The sequence below is a fragment of the Eptesicus fuscus genome, chromosome 11, assembly GCF_027574615.1.
Source record: "Eptesicus fuscus isolate TK198812 chromosome 11, DD_ASM_mEF_20220401, whole genome shotgun sequence".
NCBI classification, from domain to species: Eukaryota; Metazoa; Chordata; class Mammalia; order Chiroptera; family Vespertilionidae; genus Eptesicus; species Eptesicus fuscus.
In genome coordinates, this window is record NC_072483.1 from 48,710,350 (window position 1) to 48,735,929 (window position 25,580).

The window sequence follows — 25,580 nt, forward strand, 5'->3', positions numbered from 1 at the left end:
TGCAGCTTTAAGCACTTGATACTGTTACCAAATATAAAAATATTTAAAACCATAACCTAGATTTTATTGCAAATACAAAGTTAAAATGTGAAAAATGTGCTGCAGGATCCAGAGGACATAGAGCAATTTCAGGAGACCTTCAGGCCGCACAGTGTGCTCCTCCATGACGCGACAGAAGCAGTTGCCTGTAATTTTCAACTTTCAGCTCCAACTAGGCACTGATAGAATTTTTGTAACAGTGAAAATAATTCTTGTTATTGCCTTTGATAACAGTACATATTCTAGTGCCCATAACAAATAACATACAGATTTACTGCCTAAGAAAGCCCTACATAGAGTTTCTGTTACATAATCAACAGTAACAGCACTCACTACGATCGTGTCTTTTAAGATCAGATTAGTCCAAAACAGCTCCTTGTGGATCTGGGGCTCTCCTACTCTCCTGAGGTTTCTGATGGTTTCCTACCAGTGTCTCCTAAACTCCAGATTAGTCAACTTGCCTCTTGCGATAACTAGTACTCTCCTGGACCTGGTTTCCCTAAAATAGCTTTAACAAAGAGGGTGTGCTGTGGGTCCTGAGAAAATAATGGTGCCCAGAGACAGAGAGGCCACCCCTGTGGCTGATGGCAACCTGGCTGGTGTTCCTGCCTCTGGTGATCGACATCGTGAATCCGAGTAGCGGTAACGTGGAAGGTAGCCAGTTGGGAGTTGGATGTAGTTATTAGAAGGTATCAGCAACACTTTTATGTACTTACCTTTAAAAATCATATATAATTAACATATAACACTGTATTAGTTTTAGGTGTACAAAGCAGTGCTTTTATAAAGAAAGGAAATATACAGGGAACTCAGAAACCTTTTCTAGAATGATATGTAGTAGACACCGCAGTTTGGTTGACCTGTGACCGTGAATATCATTGGGTCTGGGGGTTTTAATTTTGCTCACTCTGCGTTTAGAAAGTTTGTTAATTACTATTTGTTAATTACAATAAGATAAAGTTGAGGAGCTTTCCTTCTCCCTTTTTTTTTTTGGCCACGATAATTGGAGGATCATTTTCTTCAAAAGGCATGTATTGACCTAACCCCATTTCTTCACTTCATTTTTGAAAACACTAGATTTTTTTTTTCAAGATTGTAATGAATAGTGGAATAAACACTGTATGGTACCTTATTATCTCTATTACTTATAACAACATTTATAGACTGTCTTTTTATCAGGTTAAAAGAAATGATTTTACTTCAAATAAAAAAGTATCTTATGAAACGGAAATTGCCGAGTACACTGCAGAACCATAATTGTCAACAAATTGGATAGATACTTTCAGCCTGTGTTCCCAGTGTGTGTCACGTGTGGATGTGCCTGCATCTTTGGGGCAGTGAGCACATGATTTGGCAGAACAGGTACATTGACAGCACTGTGCATCCTAGAAGTGAATGTCTCAAAAGACCTGATGACTTCATCCTTCATGTTTAAGTACATAGAAAGGATTCCCCTATAATGACTGTGTACTTGAACTTGATAATACTGATAAAGATGAGCTCTCTTTTGTGTTATCAGCCACATTGAACAAAATCTTCATGAGTCCTAAAATTGATCAGACTCTACATCATCCCATTACCTGGGATGTAGCATGAGAATCAAATGCTGCTGAACGAAGACATAAATGTCAGAGTTAAAGGGACCTCAAAGGTTATGAAGCCCAGCTCCCTCATTTTACTGAGCAGTGCCGTGTTACTTTGGCCCATTTTTCATCATGTATATCACCATCTGATACAATCTCTGTGTCTGTTGGTTTGCTTCTTGTCTGCGTCCCACCACAGAATATAAGCTCCACAAGATCAGGATTCTGTCACATTGCTCTCCCTGCGTCCCCAGCGTGGCATACAGGAGGAGCTCAGTAAGTCGTTGTTAAAAAAAGAACACATAAATTTAGAGGTCCACAGGTAAACATTTCAAATAGTTGAGAAGAGAAAGGAAATTAACATTTGTGGAGCACCTACCTGTTAAAGATGGTTTACATACTAGTATACAGTATATGCTATCTCAGCTAATGCTCATAACAGCCCAGGGGTGAGAAAAGCAATGCTATTGCCTTATAATGCTGACGAAAGAGGCTCAGAAGGTTTGGTAACTCAGACCCGTCTGACTTCAAAGCTCACGCTATTTTCACTAGCAGTGTTTCTCAATTAAGTCAGTTGTAAGAATTTTCTTGAACAGTACCTTTATTCTGAAAGTTGGCTGATCCCATGATATTTAATTTTTCATGATTAAAAAAAAAACTTTCCTCAAAATCCATTCCCTTAAAAAACATAATGTAAAGCAAAGCATCTAGCTACTAGAGCCCCTGCACGTTGCTAAAAGGCAGCTTGGAGTGGCAGGCACAGCCTTGGACTTGGACTTCGAGGACCTGAGGCAGGGCCAGCCATTGACCCATCACCACAGGTTGAGCCTCATCTGTAAAATAATGACATCAACAGCTGCCTGCCCGCCTGACAGATGGGTTAGAGATCATGTATGTTGAGCACCTAGCACTGTACTTACTCAAAGAATGTGGCCCTTAAATGTTAACCACTATTATTGTTACTATTTCTATCAGTGTTGTCATTATTCATAGTAATCCTAACACATACATACTTTCCTCAGAAAAGTATGTCTTTGGTCCGACCTACCAATGCAGTTCGTGGGCCCATGGTCATAGATTGTTCCACCTGAGTGTTTGCTGTAGCTGGGACCCAGATTTTCCATTCCATAGCCCCAGAATGCTCAGCCAACTTCCCACCGAACCACGTATGTGGTCAACAGAGGGAACTTGTCTTAAGAGAGTGAGTGGATTAGATCAAACCATAACCACTTTCAGAAAAATAACTTAATAATAGTAGTAACTTTTAATAGAGTTATGGTGCCTTTCACACTTTCTGGGTGTTTCCATGTATGTTAGCTCATTTTTTCTCATGCATGTAAGAGAAGTAATATCCTTTGTGGGAGCAATTTGACCTGCTTCCCCTCAGTTTTGGCACTAACCGCACGTCCCTGACTTACCTCTGTGTGCCTCACTATCTCCTACTGTGGAATGGAGTATTAACAGTGTACAACTTGTAAGGTTCTCGGAAGATTAATGAGCTAACGTATGTTAAGTGCCTACGTTGACACATTAGTGCTCAGTATTAGAAGCCGTAGTGGAGTCTGTGTTTCCTTCCTTATTTTACTTTTTAAGTGTTCTTGAAGAAACTATCATTTATTGGGAAGCTACTAAATGCAAGGTGCTTTCACACATTGTATTCCAGTTCATTCTCTCCTGAGACCCAAAAGAAGAAACTTGCTCAAGACCACAGCTTGCAGGTGGCAGAGCTGAAATGAAACTCTAGGCTGCTGCTTTTCCTGGGGTACTGCCCTGACACCCATATTCCACTTGACAATCTTGGGATAGCGATGGAAATACTATCCTTTACAATACAAGCTTTAGGGAATATGTACATACCTCAGGCTACTTTTTTAAAAGTGACATTATGACATTTTGTCTGCTATTTGGAATTATCTTACATAATAAAAAGGTAATATGCAAATTGCATCACTCCACTACGCCCACGATTGGGCCGGCTGGAGGCGCGGGGGGCGGGACTCAGGGTGGCCGATTGGCTGGCAGTAGGAGGGGGGGCGGGGACTCGCGAGTCCCCGACCCCCGCTCCTACCACCGGCCTAAACGGCTGCCCGGTGCTGGGGAAGGACCCATGCGGAAGACGCTGGTGGGGGAACTCGGGGTGGCGATTGCGTGGCTGCCGGCACCAGTTTTCTGCCAGCAGCAGTTTTCCTCTGGCCACCCGCTGATCGGAGCGCCTCCGATCGGAGTTCCTCTCAGGGTGGCCCATGGATCGATAGTGCTGGCTGGAGGCGCTCTGATCGGCGGGAGTGGCCAGAGGAAAACTGCTGCTGGCGGAAAACTGGTGCCGGCAGCCAGGTGAAGGAAAAGTCTATTGCACGAAACTTGGTGCAACAGGCTTCTAGTTTAAAATAATACCCAAAACACCTCTTTAAGTTTAATTCAACAATGTTAAACTGAACTTTATGGAAGAATATAATTGAGTAAAACTTAAGACACTCAATCACTGACCATTGGGCTTTGTTTGCATCCCATGCCTTTTTCCAAATCACTTAGAGATAATGGATTTTGGGGCCAGTACTCATCTGCAACTGGTGTTTCCATTATGTTTCACAGCTGTAAGGTTGCTCTAGGCCAGTGGTCGGCAAACCGCAACTCGCAAGCCACATGCGGCTCTTTGGCCCCTTGAGTGTTCTAACACCACTTCTTCAAAATAGACTCGCCCAGGCCGAAAACCGACTTCTGCGCATGGGCCACGAAGTTTCAATCGCACTGAACGTGCATGCCCGCACGTGGTATTTTGTGGAAGAGCCACACTCTAGGGGCCAAAGAGCCGCATGTGGCTCACGAGCCGCGGTTTGCCAACCACTGCTCTAGGCCAGTACTTCTCAAACTTGTGCGTGCATCAGAATTGCGCTGAGGGCTTGTTAAAGCACAGATTGCTGGCCTTATCCCAGGGTTTCTGAATCAGTAGTGTGAGGAGGGGTCCAAGAATTTGCATCATTTTCAGATGATGCTAAAACTGCTGGTCTGGGTACCACATTTTAAGAACCAATGCTCTAGATCAGGAGTAGGCAAACTTCTGTAAAGGGCCAGATCTGTCACAACTACTCGACTCTGCCCCTGTAGCTCAAAAATAGCCATAGACAATTGAAAGCAAATGAGGGTATCTTTGTTCCAATAAGTCTTTATTTAGGAGCACTGAAATTTGAATTTCATACATTGCAAAACATTATTTTTCTTTTGATTTTTGCAACCATTTTATAAACATAAAAATCACCTTTAGTTGGGTGGGCTGTATAAAAACAGGCAGCAGGCCAGGTTTGGCCTTGGGCTACCATTTGCCAACTCCTGATATGCAATTATGATATGTTGGGGATTTCCAAAACTACTGTTTTAATTATAAAAGTTATTCAAGTAAATGTTTTCTTTAACCTAACAGTTTAGAAGAAAATAAAATGATTCAAGAAGGCTTCATCCCCAGCCCCAATCATATGTCCCAGAAATAATCACTATTGATGAATAGCAATTTTCAGAAATATTATAGGTATATTTAAACTTACATAAATGTATAAGCTCTTTTTACATTAATGGGCTGTTTATAAATACAAGGTGGGGTAAACGTAGGTTCACAGTTGTGAGTACGCCAAGCAGAGTTTATCTTGTATTATTATTTAATTATTGTATTATTTTCCACATGAACAACTGTAAACCTATTTTTGCCCCACCCTGTATTGTTCAGTATTTGCTATTTTCCTAGCAATGTACTGTGACCTCTTTCCATATCAATACTTAGAGATGATTTAGCTTATTCTCTTTAATAGGTCTATAGCTGTATAGATATACCATAATATATTTAACCAGTCCCCTACTGATGGACATTTGAGTTATTCCCATTTTTCCTACCACAAACAATGCTGCAGTAGGGTTCATCTTCACATATCCATCATTGTATAATATCTGCAAGGTAAAGTCTTAGGAGGGTGAGTTGCTGAGTCAAAGGATGTGTGCATTTAAAATGTTGATAGATATTTCAAAATTCCTGTTGTGGGTAATTTAGGACCCTATATTCATTTTCTTTCAGGGTTACACCCTACATTTTTGCTATCTAGTCTTTATTTGACTTGAGCATTCATCACAATGAATTTCAGTATAATGCCTCACTGCACATGAACTTAACACAGAGTGGTAATCAGATCGAGGGCAAAAAGTGCAGCTGGCAATTTGTCCATGATTTTTCACGGCGTTAAAGAATGAAAAGCCACCCAAACAGTGCCCCGAGTTTCAGGTCATCCAGGACATTGCTGCATAAGGTACCACAGCAGAAATGGTTCTCTTTACAGACCTGGTGCTCAGCAGATGTTTCTATATGTTTATTTTCCATTGGAGTAGAGTTTTCCATTGTCAAACATTTATGTAAACATAGTATTAGCTAATAAATATGCCGTGCTACTATTTTATTAGAACTGAGAATGCCACTGCTTTTCTTTCTATTTGGGGCTTTTCCTCTTTGAGCCAGTAAAGAATTAGAATAATGATTTAATAGGCAACAACACAACATCTTAAAATGTAACGCTATGTTAGGTGTTTTTTCACTTAAAACATGTCTCTTTCTGCTCCTAGGTTGTCATAGAATCTTCTCTTCACCACTCAATCGTATCTACTTACACAAGCAGTCAAGCAGTCAACAAAGAAGAAATTTCTTTTTCCGGAGACAAAGAGATATTTCACACAGTATAGTTTTGCCTGCTGCAGTTTCTTCAGCTCATCCAGTCCCTAAGGTACTGTATCGCCTATTATCTGCTGCTTTTTCCAGCCAAGATAAAGGTTAGCTGCAGAAGCAATCAAATGTTTTTGCACGTTTGATTTCTAAGCTACTTGAATCATAATTTTTAAACTTGGTTTGTGATTTTAAATTGTCATTTGAGAAGTTTTAACATCCTGCAGTTCTATAATGTTAATTTTTTAAAATAAAGAGCTGAGCTTATAATTGCTTATCTTATTTAGAATTAAAATTTCTATCATACAATTTTTTATATTAACATGAAGATAAAACTACATGTATGTAGTTTTTTTGAGGAAAAAAAATTGACTATAACACTGGGATCATTCAAGAGAGATTGCTTGAAACTAATACACTAGATTTTTTTCCTAAAGCCTGCTCTTTTGCTCTTCATGTTATTAATGCTGCTGTCTTTGAATCTCCCTTACAGTAAATTAAAGAAAACGTCTTGTCTCAGCATTCTTGACTTCTTTTCTAGAGATTACAGTTCTATGGGAAGGCAATCTATCCTTTTTTTTAACGCAATATAAAGGAGGTGTGCGGGCTATTTAGGAAGAACAAGAATAGCTGAAAGAAATTCAGATTTGTCACAAAAATCACCTGCTTTTCCCTTTATGCATTTTTTTACACTGAACCCACATTAAGTATATTATATTTCCTGAAGGTGAGTGACCTAGTTTTGTGGCAAGGGCTGACGAGACAGGCCACCAGAGCCCAAAGTATGTTCCTGGTATTTTCTTAGTTAGAAAAGAAAAAAAAAATCTCTGGAGAGGGGAATGTATCGTTTTAGAATTTCAGGGATAGTCCAACAGCCCTTCTGCCTGTAGCTGTCACCTGGCCCGATCACAAAGCAGAGACAAGAGCACAGAGCCTGTGGGGGAGACTGGGAGCTTGTGTGGGCTCTGGTGGGAAAGCTGTTGGGGAGAGGTGCTCCTCCCGAGCTCAGCTGTGGCAACCTGAGCGGTGGCGTTACCTGTGTCAGAAAGGGCCGTCTGACACGAGCAAGGTGAAGGTCCTTCAGGCCTGCCCGATGCCCTGCCAGAGTTGCTGTGATGTCAGTGGAATAGTGTTCTCTCTCTCTCAGTCCCTGTCCCCATCTCCTGTGTAGCCTGACTGGGTACTGTCAACAATACTTATCTAGCAGTTTCCATAAGTAGCTTGTGAAGAGCTGTGCAAAACCTTGAGACCGAGGGAAGCTCTGTGTGTGAGACAGTGTGTATTTTCTGCATACTGCCCATGGCTTTAAGTAAGTGATGGAGAATGTTCTACCAGGGTAATCTGAGGTGAATGTTTTGAGTTTGGGGGGGATACTTCGTTATTTTTTGACAAATGATAGAAGCACTCTGTGTATTTTAATGTGCTTAAAAAGAAAGAGAAAGGGGGAAAAGCTGTTTTATTTTATTCTCTAGTCCCCTATTAGTTTGGGTACCGTTGTGAAGTGCAAGAAGAGTGTATATGTAATGGGCTGCGTTGGCCTTGACAGTCAGCCTTTTACATACATTCATTAAGAGAAGGTGTTGTGAGCTATCCTTTGCATAAATTTTATCTTGGTGTTAAGAAGATGAAAGTGCTCTTAATTAGCCATTTGACAATTTGGAGGCTCGGTGCTATTTTTCATCGATGACAGTGTGCTTCTCACTGGGTTGGGAGAAGGCAGAAAAGAAACTACTGTTTGTTTTGACCAGAAGTCTCCTTCAGTCCAGTTTGACTCAGAGCACAGTAAGGTTAATAGACCATCCAGAGACAGCACTAACAGGCAATGTTAAGTTCAAAAGGGCAGGGGAAGGAACTGGGGGCAGCCTGGAGGGTCTGTTGTGCTGGCTTTGGAGGTCGGTGCTCCGGCAGGAAGGGCAGAGCTCCATGAAGTAGGAGGCTGTGTCCGAAAAAATGCTCCCATTGTCGTGCGCTGGGTTCTGATCTTCGTTCTCAATCCTTTCTCCTCAAGCACATAAAGAAGCCAGACTATGTGACGACAGGCATTGTACCCGACTGGGGAGACAGCATAGAAGTTAAGAATGAAGATCAGATTCAAGGGCTTCGTCAGGCCTGTCAGCTGGCCCGTCATGTCCTCCTCCTGGCTGGGAAGAGTTTAAAGGTGGCGTCTCACCAAACCTCAGAAGGACTTACATGAGGGGCAACAAACCCTCTTATTTTTCCTCTTTCCCTTTAACTCCTCTTTTGTACACATGTAATTTGTTACTAATTAAGTAAAGCCTTGGGATAGGGGAAGGGGATTGTATTGTTTTATGTGTGTATTCAAGAGATTGTTTAAAATCCAGACTCAATTCTAAATAGAATTCTGGAGATGCTCTGGGCTCAATCAGCCTATGCAAGGTGATCAGTGGCAGCCGGCTTTGACTTTTGCCCCCTTCCTCCTGCCTGTAGTTTCTGCTTTTATTCCCCACGTTACTCCGTGTGCCTGAAGAGTTGCTTGCCTCAGTCTTTGTCTACTATTTTCCTGCATTAGCTCTGCAAAGTAAGATCAGACCAGATACACAGAGCTATGGGTAATAGAGCAATGTAATTGTTACACCTGTCTTACTACAAGATTTGGTCCTTTCAGAATAATCTGAAACACTCTGCTATATAAGGAGCATAAATGAAAATATGGGCCTGTAGTTTCAAAAAGGTGGGCAGAATTTAGGGAGTGAGACTCAACGATGAAATTACTTAAGGTACCATCTGGGTCATACTCTTCTTATAGCAACGTAACTAAACATAATGTGAATATAAAATAACTCAGAAAATTATTGAAGAAATAGTTCATTTTTAATAAAAGTTTGTTTTAGAATTTTATTCATGATTTATGTGTTTAAGATATACTTCATGTGCTCACAAAACTAGATTATAGTTTTTCTTTTATGTGTGGATTCAAGAGAAAAATATTTTTTTAAAAACATTGATTTATTTAGGTATGAAAGAAATCAAGATCAGTGAAAATGAAATCTATAAAATATGTATCAGACTCAGTTTTTTACATGATGATCTATAATTTCTATGCCATTGCTGCAAAACCTATGTAATGTTCCTCTGAGATATGGGTTGACCTAATTTTCAAGCTTTGTCATCTAAACTGACGAGCCATTTGAGTATTTATTGATATGTTTCTGTTAGCCCAGGTTACTAACCATGGAGGAAGAGGAAGGACATATTTTTGAAATGTTCAGTCTGAAAAGGAGTCATGTCATTTAATGACTCACAAATTATCTGAAGGATCTTAAGAGTTTAAAATTTCCATTTCCTAATAGTCCACAGCACCATCATATACTTAAATGATTAACAAAAAGGCACAATTTAGGATTTTAATGTTAATCATAATTAATTAACATTTTGTACTACAAGTTTATCACAGTAGATTTATATACTCTTGCTTGGAAGTGCTGTAGCTAAAAGCATAGTCAATAAACACAAGAAATGTCTTTAGCTGTCATTGCACAATTTCTTTATTTAATATTTTAGGTTGACATGACAACTGAAGAGATAGATGCTCTTGTTCATCAGGAAATCATCAGTCATGATGCCTATCCCTCACCTCTAGGCTATGGAGGCTTTCCAAAATCTGTTTGTACCTCTGTAAACAACGTGCTATGTCATGGTATTCCTGACAGGTAGTCATTGCTTAATAACATATTGTTCCTTTGGAAACTAAAACATGAAACTAAGATCTATAACATATGGTGAAAGACACTATTGTTTAATTGAAACCCACCTGCAAACTTTTGAAGCTGATTATGTTAAAACAAAAATTTGAAGTATTTTGCCTCTAAGTGCACATGATACCCCCATCTAATGTTTGTTAAAGCAGTCTGTAATCCAAAAAAGTAGTTATGCATTAAATGTTTCTTTAATGTCCTTAGATTTTAACCATATAAATGGTAAAAATCCAAATGTAGGTAAATATTAGTTATCAACTGTTTTTGCTCTTTGCAAAATTAAGGTAAATAATAAGTACATTTTTTTTAAAGACTAGTAGACTTACAAATAGCAATATGTTCATACTATATATTTCTTGTAAACTTTGATGTGACTAACATAAGTTAAAGATTAGATATAGTTATTCCATTTATTCCTCCTTTACTCCAAATTATCATTGCAACTCATTGGGTTTGTGATAGTAGTCATTAGGTATTTATTTTTATAGCCCTTTTATTGAGATCTGTCTATCACTGTTTTTTCCTGTTTATGTTTCAGTCGACCTCTTCGGGATGGAGATATTATCAACATTGATGTCACGGTGAGTAAATCATATAAAAAATAGTCTTTGATCAACTTCAGAACTGCTGGTAGCAACAGGAAGAAGAGTGGATTGAAAACGTGAACTGCGCCGATGGAAGTGCTGTTTACTTCTAGACCCAGACACAAGCAGCTGGTTTCCTTTTTTGTTTTTAACTCTGTTTATTCCAAGTAAACCCAGGCCTGACTTGAATTTAGGGCTGGAATCAGATGCACTGAGATCAATGTTGGCCTAAGTGAAATGTCAACCCAATCCTGCTATGTGTCATGTTTTTGAGAAGGTGTAATTGTTATTGATCCACTGTGTAGTTAATGCAGAGCGCCGCCGCACTGGGCAGCTGCCGGAGCCAGATATGTATGAGATGAGCTAACGCGAAGAAAGCCAGCATTTTTCCTTCACTCTGCCAAGATTGATCTTCCTCTTCCTGCTGATTTTGAGTGGGGCCTGTCATTATCTTACTCTGTCATTAGAGGCTACGTTGGCCTGTGTGTGTCAGTCTATTTGGACAGCAACTCTTTTGCTAGCAGTGTTCTTAGATTTATTAAAATCCCTGAAGGTAGCACCATGTTCCATTTCTGGTACAGAGAGCCTTGAACTCAAAGCATACCAGCAGAACGGCTTTCTCTCCAAACTTAAGTTTTCACCAAATGGTTAACAGCCTTTCTTTTAAATAACAACCCAAAATAATTTAGCCTAGGAACTTCAAATGTACAAGCTCTAAACCTTTTCTACTATTCTTGGCCCTTGACTACTTTCAGATGTGGCGTATTTGTGCTTTGGCAGTTCCTTTTGCTAAAAAGTCTGGTAATGATACCTTTGGATTATGTAGATTATAAATAAATTCTATACATCTGATGATTAATAAATAAATTTTAAATAACTACCATTTAAACGTCTGATGAGAACTAGTTGAGATAGATAGTGTTGAAGGGTTACAGTTTCTATTAATGAAATGTTTTTCTGCTTGAATTTTTTATTGAATTAATTGGGGTTACATTGGTTAATAAAATTATATAGGTTTCAAGCATACACTTCTATAATACGTCATCTGTATTTTTTTTCTAAGATATGTTTTTATTGATATTTAGAGAGAGAGGAAGGGAGTAAGAGATAGAAACATGGATGAGAGAGAAACTTCCATCGGTTGCCTCCTGCATGTCTCTTACTGGGGATTGAGCCTGAAACCTAGGCATGTACCCTGACCAGGCATCTAACCAGTGACCTCTTGGTGTATAGATGGATGCTCAACCACTGAGCCACACCCACTGGGCCATCACCTGTATATTGTATTGTGTGTTCACCACCCAAAGTCAAGTCTCCTTCCATCACCACTTATCTCCCTTCCCCTCTTTACCTCACCCGCCCTCCTTCCCCTCTTGTAATCACCATACTGTTGTCTGTGTCTATGAGTTTGTTGGTTTTTTCAGTTAATCCCTTCACCTATTTCACCCAGCCCCCCAAAGTCCCCTTCCTCCCTGACAGCTGTCAGTCTGTTCCCTGTACCTGTGAGTCTATTTCTGTTTTATTTGTTTATTAGATTCCACAAATAAGTGAGATTTTATGATATTTGTCTTTCTCTGACTGGCTTATTTCACTTAGCATAGTACTCTTCAGGTCCATCTATGCTGTCTCGAAAGACAAGATTTCCTCCTTTTTTTTACGAACAGGTGGTATTCCATTGTGTAAATGTACCACAGCTTTTTATCCACTCATCTACTGATGGTCATTTGGGCTGCTTCCAGATCTTGGCTATTATAAATAGTGCTTCAGTGAACATAAGGGTACAGAGGAAATGTTTTTAATAATAGTTATTCTATATCCAGATCATGAAACCTAGGTAGGAGAGGGAATGAGGTGGAAATTGGCATCCAGTAGTTGAGTTCAGTCAGATTTTTAATTGTTCAGTCAAATTAATTAATCTTTTTTTCTTCATATCAATTTGTGTGACAGAATAGCCAAAGATTCTTTTATTACTAATACTCTTTCCTATCTTTGTGTGCTACTTAGAATACTTGAACATTTGCTCTATACATATTCTGTTGGTATCTTTCAAACTCAGAATCATGTAGCAGGAGGTATTTTATGAAGTGTACCTGAAATAAAGTATTTTTCATGATACACCTTTCTTTTGGATTGTACCTGATTTGGGGGTTTTACATTTATTTTCTCACCTAATCAATCACCCCCTAATAAAATATTGCTGCTTTCAGTGAAATCAAGCATACTGTTCCCTACTGCTCTCAGTGTGTTCAAGGATAATATTCCAAGCCTTTTCTACGTTTCCTGAAGACTTTTCATACACACTTCCATTTTTAACATTCAAACAATTTCATAATTGCAAAATTCATAATGCAAAGTGAAATATTTTCAATGTTCAGAAATGTGAAGTGGTCAAGGAAATATATAGATTAGTATTGGAACAAATTATATTTCTTGTGAAATATTTTATTAAGTGAAAGATTCCATTATCATTTCATATTACATTAGAAAATACTCATTGCATGTTATAATTGTTTATGTCTAGTATATATCACAAGAAAATAGATTTCTTTTTCCCTTGAGATGTGAAGGTTTAAAAATAGACTATGCAGTGCCCATAGTAGTTGCTCAATAAATATTTGTTAAATAAATGAAGTAAAAAACAAGAATAGTTTGTGGGTATAAACAGTAGTTATAGATAGCTGTCACAGACTTTCAAAAGTATTGTTATTGACTCTTTCAAGGAGTCATTTTGAAAGCTAGCAAAAGTAATATGAAAAGGCAAATAAAGATTTTTTAAAAATACATTTTTACTTAAATAGTTATGCAAACATTCAGATATACAAACTTTTAGAATAATTACTCTTATTAGTAAATGTTATATACTTGTATATAAAATTAAAACTTGTACTTTCTTGGGTTGCAAATGGGAATAAATGTATAGAACACTGTTCCATTGCAAAGCATTTAAGATACTTTTATACAGTAGAAGAAACACTGGATTAGAAGCCAATAATCCATAGTATTAATCTGGATCCACTCTATATCTGCCACTAACCTTAGACAAGTTACTTGTTTACCTCAGTTTACTGACTTTTAAAATGAAGACATAATACTTTTCCTGTTTCCCTCACAGTGTGTGGGAGAGTATTTTTTAAAGGCAGAATTGTACACAGATTTAAGTTATTGATTCAGTATTAAACAGAAAGCTCAGATAAACATTTTTGTAACAGTTTCTGCATTCTACTTTTACTTGAGAAAGAGATGTGAAAAATAATTGCATAGGACAAATTTATGCAAAAGAGCACATTTCATGCTACATCGATGGATCAATATTCTAATAACCTTCTCAGCCTTTTATATTTATTGTAGTGTTCGGTAATTATTGATTTTTATAATGAATCTGTTATCTTTCAAGATCATACAGGGACTGTTGAATCATTGAAGACTGATAAAATTAATTTTTTTGTAATTTTATTTTTAACACTGTTTTCTTATATTCTAAGTCTTTAAATATTGGAGTGTAGGGTTTCCTGTTAACATTCAGCTATCTGGAGCATTCAATTAAGATTTCACTTCCAGGCAAGATTTTTCATTCCTATATTGAGCCACTGTCTGTATAATATCGACATGTCTGTCTTATTTCTTGTCATTATCTATGACTTCCAAGCATAGAACTAGTAAATAAAAGATTGAATATCTTCATGACATTGAAGAAACTTTTCACCATGTTTAATATTGTTAGGTTCAACCTGTTGTAATAATTGTGGGTCAGTGTCTTTGGTCACTAAATTTTGCATATATAGTTTTGTCTTTTCAAATATAAAGTGAAGAATCAACATGCTACTATAGCATTGCTAATCAGAATGCTGAAATAGCCACACTAAGTCACTTGTTTATTTTAAATTGTGTAATATTATTGCATGGCTTCATCTTTTAAATTTCTGTAAGATTTTGGCACATCTATTTCTTTTTTTGTAGGTGAACTTAAGAGTAATTCTGGAAGGCTAAAACAAATGAATCCAATGTATACTTTAGGAGAGTAGATTTTAAACAACAACAAATTATTACATTTCTGCCTATGTTTAGGTCTATTACAACGGCTACCATGGAGACACCTCTGAAACGTTCTTGGTGGGCAATGTGGATGAATGTGGTAGAAAGTTAGTGGCGGTTGCCAGGAGGTGTAGAGATGAAGCCATTGCAGCTTGCAGAGCAGGGGCTCCCTTCTCAGTAATTGGAAACACAATCAGGTAAGCCTTACACTGACAAGTAAAGGGAGGGTTGGCAAATGGTGCAAGGTTATTGGTGGCTTGGTATACAGTTGATGACATGCTTTAGGATTCAGAACCATCATTTCAGTCTGATATCAGTATGTGACCTGCCAGGCTGCACTGTTGTTCCCTGAGTTAAAAAAAAAAGAAAAAGTGAATTATATCAGGGTCAACAAAGACATTTATAGAAGCAGCAAGCAGTATTTGTGGACTGCTTTTGTTTTAGCTTGACATGTTGGTCTGTAGTGTTCCTCTACTCAAAACCACACCAAACATGGAAGGAAGTACCTAAGGAGGAGCTGAGCATCCTAACACTTGGATGATGAGACAGGAGAAAAGCTAAGTGTTCTAAAGGAATGAAATAAACACATTCATGTGATACAGAGGTAAAAAGCCTAAGCTCAAGCAAGCTTTACCATTCAAATCAGTGGATTAGCAAACAGCCTGAAAGGGTGATCTTCTGTCCTGTTGGGTCTGGTTCATTTTTTCTGTAAACCATTGTTTACTTTCCACACAGCATTCTGTACGTGCTTTTTTTAGTAAATGTGTATTTTTCTGAATTCAAGACTTTTTCTGTGTAATCTGTTACCTACTTTAAGATCTTTTTCCCCCGTAACTGTTTTGAAGTAGACACGCAGAATACATGGTTGCTGTTTTTCATTTAAAAGTAATACATTTTGTTAAAGATGACCACATCAGTACCTTTTAAAGTACTGTTCTCATTAATATGAACCATTGAATGCTTCCCATTTGTCTGAAGGATGGACAACGTAGTCACCTTGTAAAGATGGTGCCCTTTTTCTTCATAAGCCCTCAAATGCTTTAAGAAAAAATGCAGTAAAATATCAGTTAAATGTATTTATGGCTTTAAAAATATTGTAACAGTGTCTGAATCAAACTTTAGTAAAATCTCTTTGGGTTATATCTGAGAGGCTTTTATTGAAGACTTTGAACAAAATTGTGTTTTTGACAGTTTTAAATTATAGGCTAACTAGCCTGGGAAAAAGGGATAGTGTCTCTCTGTTCTTTCATAGGAAATGTTGAATCAGACCCCTACTGGGAAAAGAAATTTAATGCATATCTCACTATCTTACTGTCCATGAATATAATAGAAACGAATTCAAAATGCAGTTTTATTTTTGCAAATGGGATGAGTCGATAGATGCACCTCATATTTTTGAACACCTAGGGTTCAACAAATTTACTGGTGGTGTTCTTGCATTTTAACAAAATTTATTCTTCCGTGGAAGGGGGCAGAGAACACTAGATTCTTATTCAAGCATTCTATCGAGCTCTGCATTCATGGCTGTGTCTAAAGGGCATGTCAGCCTTTGATTCTCTCTGAGAGGTAATTATCCTTTTCCTGTCACGGAACAACAAATGATAGCTAACTACAGAGGCACATTTGCAGTAGTCACATTCATCAACTGCAGGAAAAAAAATTCAATTTAATTGTGCAACACAGCTGCACATGGGCTTTTGAGCATTTCTGTTGTTCTCCCTGTCTCGCTATTCCTCCCTCCAGATCTATTTTTTAAACTTTTTTTCTGGTTATTTTTTCCCCTTTTTTGTCTCTTCTTCCATTTTTACTCTCTGTACTTTCTTGTTAAAGTAATTTTCCTTTGTGGCTCTCATTCTTTTTTCCCCATTGAAGGCTATGAATGTAGAAAATTATCACAATTACTCATATAATTGAGCCTCTTTGTAGCAAGTGCAACTCCAGTAGCCTTTCTCCATCATGAAAATGGTTTCATTATAGGGTTTTTCATATTCCCTGACACCATCTACACAGAGGAACAGGCGTGCAGATGAGATGTACTAGGAACAGGCTGGATCAGTAAGGTCACAGTAGGAATAATTAGCTCTGCTATGGAAAGAGCATCTAGGCCTTTTACTGCTACATAAATGTACTGTCCGTGGCTTTTAGTCACAAAAAAACTTACTAACAAATGGAGCTCCCGCCTACTACTTTGAAAAAAAGATTTGTATCAACACTACAATTTTCCATCATTAAGACTAATAACACAGAGCCTAGTATACATCAAGGGGAATAAAAAGAAAAATCTCACATTCAAGTGGCGGCTGGGTGCTGACCTTTGTTCCCTTTTTTTGTGTACGACTTAACTGTTTACAAAAAAGAGCCACACGCCACACCAACATGCAGGTGAATTCCAGCTAGTGCTAGCAAAGCCTAGCATTCAGTCGGAAAATCTGATAAATCTCTATGTAGGATAATGCATTTCATTACATATTCACTACATTAATTCTAGATACATAAAAAAAAAAAAAGAAGAGTAGAATTGAAAGTGACATTGGATTTTAGCTATTTAAATGCAAAGGTCACTTTTCGCCGAGTACAAATTTGTGTGTATCAGCTCCTTTGAAAACCAGATCAGTCCCAACAACAACACTTACAAAACTATGTAAAAAATAACGGACAATGAACTTTTTACTTTTACCCTAATACATTTCATTATTTAGATGGTTTATGTCTGCCACCGGACAGGAAACTGGCCCAGATTCTAACAAATGTTTGCTCTAATGGGTTAAGGCAGTGTTTCTGGACATCTATTATTTCACCTTTTCTTATTTAGGCAAACCCTCGAGGGAGTAAATAAACAAGCAATCTCCACCTTTATGCCAAAGTGCTTGGAATCATTACAGACCTAAGGTTTACAAACATCTTTCAACTCAGTCTCGTTTATTTTAAGATATTCACCATGTTTTGCATGGCCTCCCTGATACAGCATGAAAAGAACATTCAAGCATCTTTTATTAGTATTCTGTTATCAAAAATTGAGTGATCTTTATAGGAAATTTTTTAATTCTCTGAAACCTGCAGGATAGGATGATTTCTCTGGAAAAGTATTGGCCAAAAGAGTTTAATGTAAACAGTCCTTCCCTGTGTGTCCTTTTGTTTCATGAGGGCTAGTGATCTTCAGGTTACAGTGTGTTATTATCCTCACTGTAGCTCCATTTGCTTTGAATATTTCTAAATCTGTATTTTCATAATTATATCTAGATGGTACGATCAGTACATATGAGAATATTGTGAATGTGTAGATTCATGCATCACAAATATGTGACAGTTCAATCAAAAATAATTTAAACTTATACTTGTAAATGTCATGATGAAAGTATCAATAAATGGTTTTTAATGTTTAATTCATAAGTATATGTTTTGATATTAATTTAGGAGAATATAAAGCAGATTTTGAAAAATAATATCTTTCTATTAGATTATGCACATTTAAACAATAAGTGGCTCAGGCAAAATAAGTCATTTTAATGTCATTTGTGATGGATTTTTCTTGACAGCTACTGTAAATTACAATTATACTGCTTCTCTTTGCACATGAAAGTAAGCATTGCAATAAATTATCTTTTATTTCAATCCATCATGTCTGCTTTTCAGAAACAGAAAACCTCAAATAAAAGTTCAAGAAAAATACAGTAATTTGTGGTCCAGTTTGAAACAAAACAAAAAAAGTACCACTCTTTTGGAAAACAATTACTGGCTTTCAAAAATATTACTAATTATACTTAAACATTTCTTGTCATTAGAGGGAATCATTCCCCTAATTCCTTCATTAAAAGACTACTTAAAATAAAAATCTGGAAACATTAAGCTAAAATGTCATAACTTAGAATATCAGGTGCCATTTAAGATCCTTTAATTAGAGATGTGGCCATTTAGAGAATAGTTCTGTTTAAAAGATTCATGTAAAAATGGTAATAAAACTATTTCCATGTGCATTTTTATTTTGTTAGAAGAGTATGTACTTAAATATTGGACTCCTCTGCCCTCTTGGGGAATGTATTCTTAGTCATAAAAAGGTAGTTGAAATATATTAAGAATTTTAATTTATTGAGACATTTAATACTTCAATTGAGGAAAACTGCCTCATGAAAGAGAAGTTAACTGAAGAAAATGGTCACAAGATGAAATTCCTTAAGTGAGATTTTTCTTTCAACTACAAACTATAACTGACACATGAACTGTAATAATACAGTATAATTTAAAAGTAAGTTTACAAACTTTTATAAATCATCTCTCCCCTCCTCTCTCTCCCCAAATATTCTATATGGGCTTCAAATCATAAATGTGCTCAGGCTCATACAGAGGTGCCCTACTTACCTTAGAGGATTTTTTTTGAGGGGGTGGGGGCAGAAAATGAGAAGAGCTAAAACCTTAAGAGTTCTTTTCAAAAGATTTCAGCAAAAAGAATTCAAAATGTCCAGGACAGGAGATGCTTGTGCTCAGAAATGGGTCATGACCCTAGGGTGGCTGGTGTTGGGGAACACCTGCCGTACTTCTTGGGCACCCCTGCCCAGCAGCTGTTTCCATGTTCCCCAACACACCAGTCAAGAGAAGCACACATGCTCCACCTTCCTGTGCCATGATTAAGGATACCAGTTCTCGCTTTCATGTCAGAGTAGAATTTGCTACTACAAGCCATTTGGCTTGTCTCTATGAAGTTAGATTTAAGCCCTAGAATTAGGTACATAATCCTTGCTTCCCATGTATTCCAAAATAATAGAAGGGGTGTGCTTTTAAATAGCAATTTGGAACATTGATGATATTTTTTTAATCCTATTTAGTCCCTGTAGGTATATGTTAAAAAGCTAACTACCAGTCCAAAAGGAAGGTACTCAGAAATCAGACAGAAGGGTATATACTAAGCTCCTGGGAATCGAGCATTGAGATGGGTGTTCAACCAAGGAACTGAAGGAAATTTGTCCTGTTCTTTCCCCCACGGCTGTGAACCCCTCTGACCTTTGCATCCATGACAGATACGTTGTATGATACTCCCATAGCTGGGAGTTCCAGCGGGATCCAGGCAGTAAATTGTTGGAGGAGAATGCACTCAGATATCTTAGGCACCTAGTAATTGCAGAGCTTCTTTTATAAAGAGGATGAGAGGTATGATGGGGAGGGGGTGGGACCCCAAGTGTTTTTCCAGAGTGGGCTTTCTTCCTCTCCTCTCATCGGAAATTAAAATGAAGATTGCCAGTGTAACGCACATTTAAGATGTAGCTGTGATGCCTGCCAATCAGAGCCTTTTTTAAAAAACCTAGGTGGTTTTTTTCCTTTAAGAAAATAGGAGAACAGTTTATATTGAATGCTCTTAGAATCAATGAGATTTGTTGAAACTGAAGTAACATTACAGGTTTAGGTAGAGCCCATTTTTGTAAAAAAAAAAAAAAATTAGATCATTATATCTTATTTGATAATATCTTTTCCACCCTCTATCCACTCTTCATCCTCAGTTTCTATTCAGAAATTGTGTGGTACAAATAGAAAAGCCCTGGGAAACTTGTTTAACCTGCCCAAAGCGCAAAGATACATGGAAATAACCATTAAAATACAACTTAGATTAAAAAACAACATTGACTTATCATTCCTGTCCTCAGCACATGCATCGCTTACTTATTTCTATGTTATCAGTTACAAGGAAATTAAATCTGAATGAGAGTCTGCCCATCTGCTGTGTAGAGTGACATCCAATATTTTACAGGTCTGGAGATGAAGGTTAAAAATGTTGAGAGAAAAGTACATCAACATGCGTGCTCATAAAGATTCTGGCTAAATGCCTTTGAGCTCATATTAAACTGAATGGAGGGTCTTTTGGAAACTCCAGTTTGGGATCTCAGAACTTTGGTTTTGTTAACAATTTAAATAGTGGTCTTGTAAATCCCAATCCATTGTTATGGTTAGGATTCAGGCACTGTGCCCTTCATCCAGATGAAAATATAAAAATATAAAAATTGTTCATGGTATATATGTTTTTGTCTTTCTGGCACTCCCAGAAGTAAAACATGTGCACCTAATTTCAAAAACAAATTCTTAACCTTGTAGGTGAAGATTTTATGGTTGGAGTATATGTACCATATTTTATTTATATGGAATAGATGGAACCTAAATGATGTGGATGTAGAAGTAACAAATGAAGCATTAAGAATTAGGAATCATAATACTAGTTTTTCTTAAGCATCCCAATGGTTAAAAAACATTCTTTATGATTGCTTTTTTTTTTTTTTTTTAATTTCAGAGAGGAAGGGAGAGGGAGAGAGAGATACCGGTAGAAACATCAATGATGAGAGAGAATCATTGATCGGCTGCCTCCTGCATGCCCCACACTTGGGATCGAGCCTGCAACCCGGGCATGTGCCCTTGACCAGAATTGAAGTCTGCAGACTGACGCTCTATCCCCTGAGCCAACTGGCTAGGGCTATGATTTCTCTTAATGGTGTAAGTCTTAAATGATCACAAAGTTTTGTACTGTTTCAAGAATACGGACAAAGCAGATTTGACCTTCTGTGCGAATATCTGTTTGCAAAATGTATATTGCTTTGAAATAGACCAGAATAAGGAAACTATAGAAGTAGGAAGTCACTTTCTAGATTATAAATTTTTTTCTCTCTTTGGTTCCCAACTTGGTAGTAAATTGCATAGTCTTTTTGTGAAACCCCATACACGCACGCAGGTTTTTATAACCTGCATTATATGCACGTGTGTGTCTTGGTTATATTGACCTATATATGTGTGTGGCACACTCATCTAAAAGTGGTCTTGTTTGAACGTTGTGCTAAGGTCAATGAAGCAAACTACTGTACTGTGTTAGATACATACCTTTTTTCTTCATTTATCCAAAGGGAGTTTTACAAGCAATGGCAAAAAATATTTAATTTATTCCAGAATAATGAAAACATTGTCATTATCTGACTCTTAATATAACTGATTTATCTTTTTTTATAGAATATTTTTAAGTGACTTTGTTTTTATCTATGAATGCATTAAAAATATATCTAATTTAATTAAATATTTTGTTTGGTCACTTTTAAAGCCACATTACTCATCAGAATGGTTTGCAAGTCTGTTCACATTTTGTGGGACATGGGATAGGATCTTACTTTCATGGACATCCAGAAATTTGGCATCACGGTAAGAAAGTTAATTTGGGAGCTGTTAATTGAATGGAATCAGGATAAGGCAGTTTTGCTCCTGAAGCTCTAACTTTGAATCCACATGATCATCCTTTTGTGTGTGTGGATTCAAAATTAGAATTCAAAGGGTACTTAATCATAACCAGCACATTACTATGTTACTGGCTTATTGCCCAGTAGTTTCAATCCCAAAATAAGATTTATTTTGCTTTTTGTCTTCTCTTGGAGAGTGATGGCTGGAAGGCACAAGGAATATTTGTCTAGGAAAAGTTACTGAAATCAGGATACCGCTGCATCAGTGTCCCAGCAGCATGCACATAGGACTTTTCTGTTTTCCTTTTTCTACCCCCTTCTCTCACTGCTGACTGTTGTGGTTAAACTTCATCACATCCTCCACAGCGATGACAGCTGATGTATTTAGCAGCATGTACTCTTTAGTGATTTCTAGATTATACCCACCCTGTGTTCCTTGCCCAGAATCCCTGTTTTTCACTGCCTGGGTGTGCACCCTACAGTGGGGAAGCAGGGTGGGCCACAAGGCAGTGGAGGCAGGGGTGAGGGGAGGAGATTGGGGTTAGGGTAGGAGGCAGTTCTTTGAAGCATCGAAGAGACCAAAGGACCCTGCGCAGGTGGGCATCCCCCTTGGCTACTTGGGAGTAGTCCCTGGAGGAACTACTGCCTAGACCCCATGCCCTGGAAGACTCCCAGAGATGCAACAGGTCAGAACTCCCTTTGGGCCAAAGAGCCCCACCTGAGGTCCAGGAGGAAGTGCAGAAAGGGCCTCTTAGACATGTGCCCCCCCCCCCCCAGAGCTAGCACTTGGACTTATTTGAAGTCACCCCTGACCTTGCCCCCTACGGTAGCCTGCCTTCCCTTTGTATCTGTTCCCCAAGATGTCCTTCTGTGTGGGTTGGGGGTAGATCACAAGGCCCAGGACTCAGCAAAGCCAGGAGGCCTCGTAGCAAGTGGCCAGGGCAGCAGAGGATCCTGACAAGTGTCTAAAACACTCAGGCTGCTCCTGCTGGGCCTTGACCCCCAAGTGCAGAAAGTGCAGAGACAGACCCAGGAGCCCCGTGTTTAACCCCGGGTTGTCAGTGAACACCCAGGATTCTAGAAACCGCCACCCTCCTATCCCAAAAGAAAAAATACTAAATTACCAAGTTTTTTGAGCAGCCCAACCCCTCTAATTCTGTTTCTATCTTTTTCTCCATTTCCCACTCCCTTTCCCCCTACCCCATCTTTTATTTCTTGCAGCAAACGACAGCGATCTACTCATGGAGGAGGGAATGGCCTTCACCATAGGTCAGTGCGGGACCTCCTCTTCAGAGCTGCGGCTCTAACCCTAACCCCAGCAGAAGCCTCGGCAGTGGGCAGTGGCGCTGGCCCAGGCCAGGCAGTCCCGTGAAGGACTAACAAAGCCAATCAGCATAATGAAATAATTCAGATGCAGAGTAAATCTGATTAAGTAATATCCTCGAGCCCATCTTCCTAAATCAGATACTTACCGACACATTTAGGAGAGGCAGCCCTCCACCCTCTAATTCTGTTACCAACATAATGTGGTGTTTGGGTTTTTGCTGTGTGTGTGTGTGTGTGTGTGTGTGTGTGTGTGTGTGTTCATTAACACCCAGGAACTGGAGACGATTATGTCCCTTGCTCCCTGTCAGCAGTGGCATGTACTCTCTGTGGCCCATTCCTGGCTGATCATGTGATTGGCGTCACCAATAAATTCCAGTCACCTAAAACCCGGAAGGCATCATGTTTCTGACTGGGACTTAATGGAGAAGCAATTAGAGTGAAATAAGAAAATTGTTATTTGCTGATTAATGAACATTTTGAGCATGTTTTTTTTTTTAATCAAATATTTTTAAAAACTCACTGGTATTTATAAGAGGGACTGGTGTTTGGGTGGTTATTATCCACAGGGTCCTAATTAAGGCTTGATTAAAATGCCCTTTTTCCTCTAAAAAATTAGGAACGAGGCAACTTCATACATTTTGAATGCTGTAACGTTTCCTCTTCCTACTGTTTAGTTTGTAGTATACCGTGCAAGCACCATCAATTATCAGCCCTGCGATATGACAACATGAACCCATGGGAAGTGCTTAGGAGGAGGGGGAAACCTTCTTACTCTCTTTTTTTGATCATCAGTGGAAACAATGTTTGACAAGAATCTGATTAGTTCACGCAGTAAACATTTTCCCTCTTACAGAGCCAATCATAACCGAGGGATCCCCTGAATTTAAAGTCCTGGAGGATGCGTGGACCGTGGTCTCCCTGGACAATCAAAGGTGGTGCCTTCTCAATGGGTTGGAAAGGGAAGGTGCATCCCGGGGCGCGGGCGAGCTGCGCTCCCCGCCCCGCCACCGCCGCTCGCTCGCGCGAGTCCTGACCGCCGCCGCCCCGTGTGTTTCAGGTCCGCCCAGTTCGAGCACACAGTGGTCATCACGTCGGAGGGCGCCCAGATCCTGACCAAACTGCCCCACGAGGCCTGAGGAGCGGCCCCAAGATCGCAGAGGCTGGGCGCCTTTTCTCCTCCATTGCCGAAATCCCCGCTGGAGAACTTGGAGCAGAACCGGGCGGCAGGATGGGGGGCAGTGGCCTGCCCGGGACCTGGAGGCGCCTTGGAAAACGCGGTGGGGATGGGGGGCAGCTGGGAACGCAGATCTGAAGCCCTGCCTGGCGGCGCGGCTGCGATCCTGGAGCGGGACTGTGTTTCCCAACTCGGGAAACGTTTCTTGAGGGGGAATGGGACGTCCTCGTTTGGAAGACGCATGATTCCTGTAGGTGCATGGTTTTCTCTTTCCCTTGTCTTAACTCTGCCCAAGTAAAAAGCTTGAACCCACTGCTCCCAGTCTCTGACCGTCACTAGTGGGGTTAGAGGGTAGTTGGTTAATTTTTGAGTTTCTGAACTTTTCATATGCCCCCGCATAAAGAAAAACCGGAGCCTGGCTGTTAGGTGGAATTTTTTTTTTTTAAGTCTCTTTTTACCCCATTGTGGATCCTCCACTGGCTAGCCCCTGCTCCCCAGCCCTTCCCGTTCTTCCCCCCTTCATAGCGGCTTTGCAATGAAAGATCAGCCCGAATGGAAGGAGGGGCTGGTTACAAACGTGTCTTGGCCTGTGGACCCCGGCCTGGCTCTTCTGCAGGCTTTACCAATCTAAAAACATGACTTCCTGATCCCCTGCAGCTTTTCCTCCCTGACCCTCATCCTGCCCTGCAGTGCCATCCCAGAGGTTACTTTTGCAAGGCCCTATGTACACACACACACACACACACACACACACACAACCGTTTGTTGCACTAGGAAATGATGTATGCATCCCAGGCTGCTGGAGCCCCTAACCCTAACCTCTCCCCATACTGGCCCCCTTCAGACCACACTTTAGCACTGGAGACCCAGAGGTTCCCAGCAAGAAGAGATCCGGGATTTTTTTTAGGGCAAGGGCCTAGTTAGCAGGATTGGAGCTGGTGAGTTTCACTGCAGTTCAGCCTCCTGCTCACAGCTCCACCTGCTTCAGGAGATCCACATTCCTGTCCCAAGACCCATTCCTGCGGGAGTACCTTCCCTTCCCTCGTGCTAGCTCCCCAGGACCTGCTCATACCTGGGCCCAGGGGTGGAGAGGGGCTGGGCCTCTGGCAGGATGAGTAGAAAATCGTTGCCCCTTTGGTCGTGGTTTTAGGAACAAGTCCCATTTAGGGTTTCCTCAAAGTCAGTGCTAACTCTTGTTTTTACTGAAGCGGGTTTTCCAAAGTTGCCATCC

At 39.3% G+C, this 25,580-nt stretch overlaps 1 protein-coding gene across 1 annotated transcript in view; it reads left to right on the forward strand.

Annotated features, from left to right (window-relative positions):
• The window catches only part of METAP1D (methionyl aminopeptidase type 1D, mitochondrial), a 75,064-nt gene extending 50,416 nt beyond the window's left edge, over positions 1–24,648 (forward strand). The window contains exons 2-10 of the mRNA XM_008138561.3: positions 6,222–6,379; positions 8,327–8,476; positions 9,841–9,989; positions 10,573–10,615; positions 14,684–14,847; positions 21,717–21,814; positions 23,071–23,118; positions 24,029–24,107; positions 24,233–24,648. Of these exons, the coding sequence (XP_008136783.1) occupies positions 6,222–6,379; positions 8,327–8,476; positions 9,841–9,989; positions 10,573–10,615; positions 14,684–14,847; positions 21,717–21,814; positions 23,071–23,118; positions 24,029–24,107; positions 24,233–24,311 (968 nt within the window). The 3' untranslated portion in view covers positions 24,312–24,648. The remainder of the gene's footprint in view (positions 1–6,221; positions 6,380–8,326; positions 8,477–9,840; positions 9,990–10,572; positions 10,616–14,683; positions 14,848–21,716; positions 21,815–23,070; positions 23,119–24,028; positions 24,108–24,232) is intronic.
• The last annotated feature ends 932 nt before the right edge of the window (positions 24,649–25,580 follow it).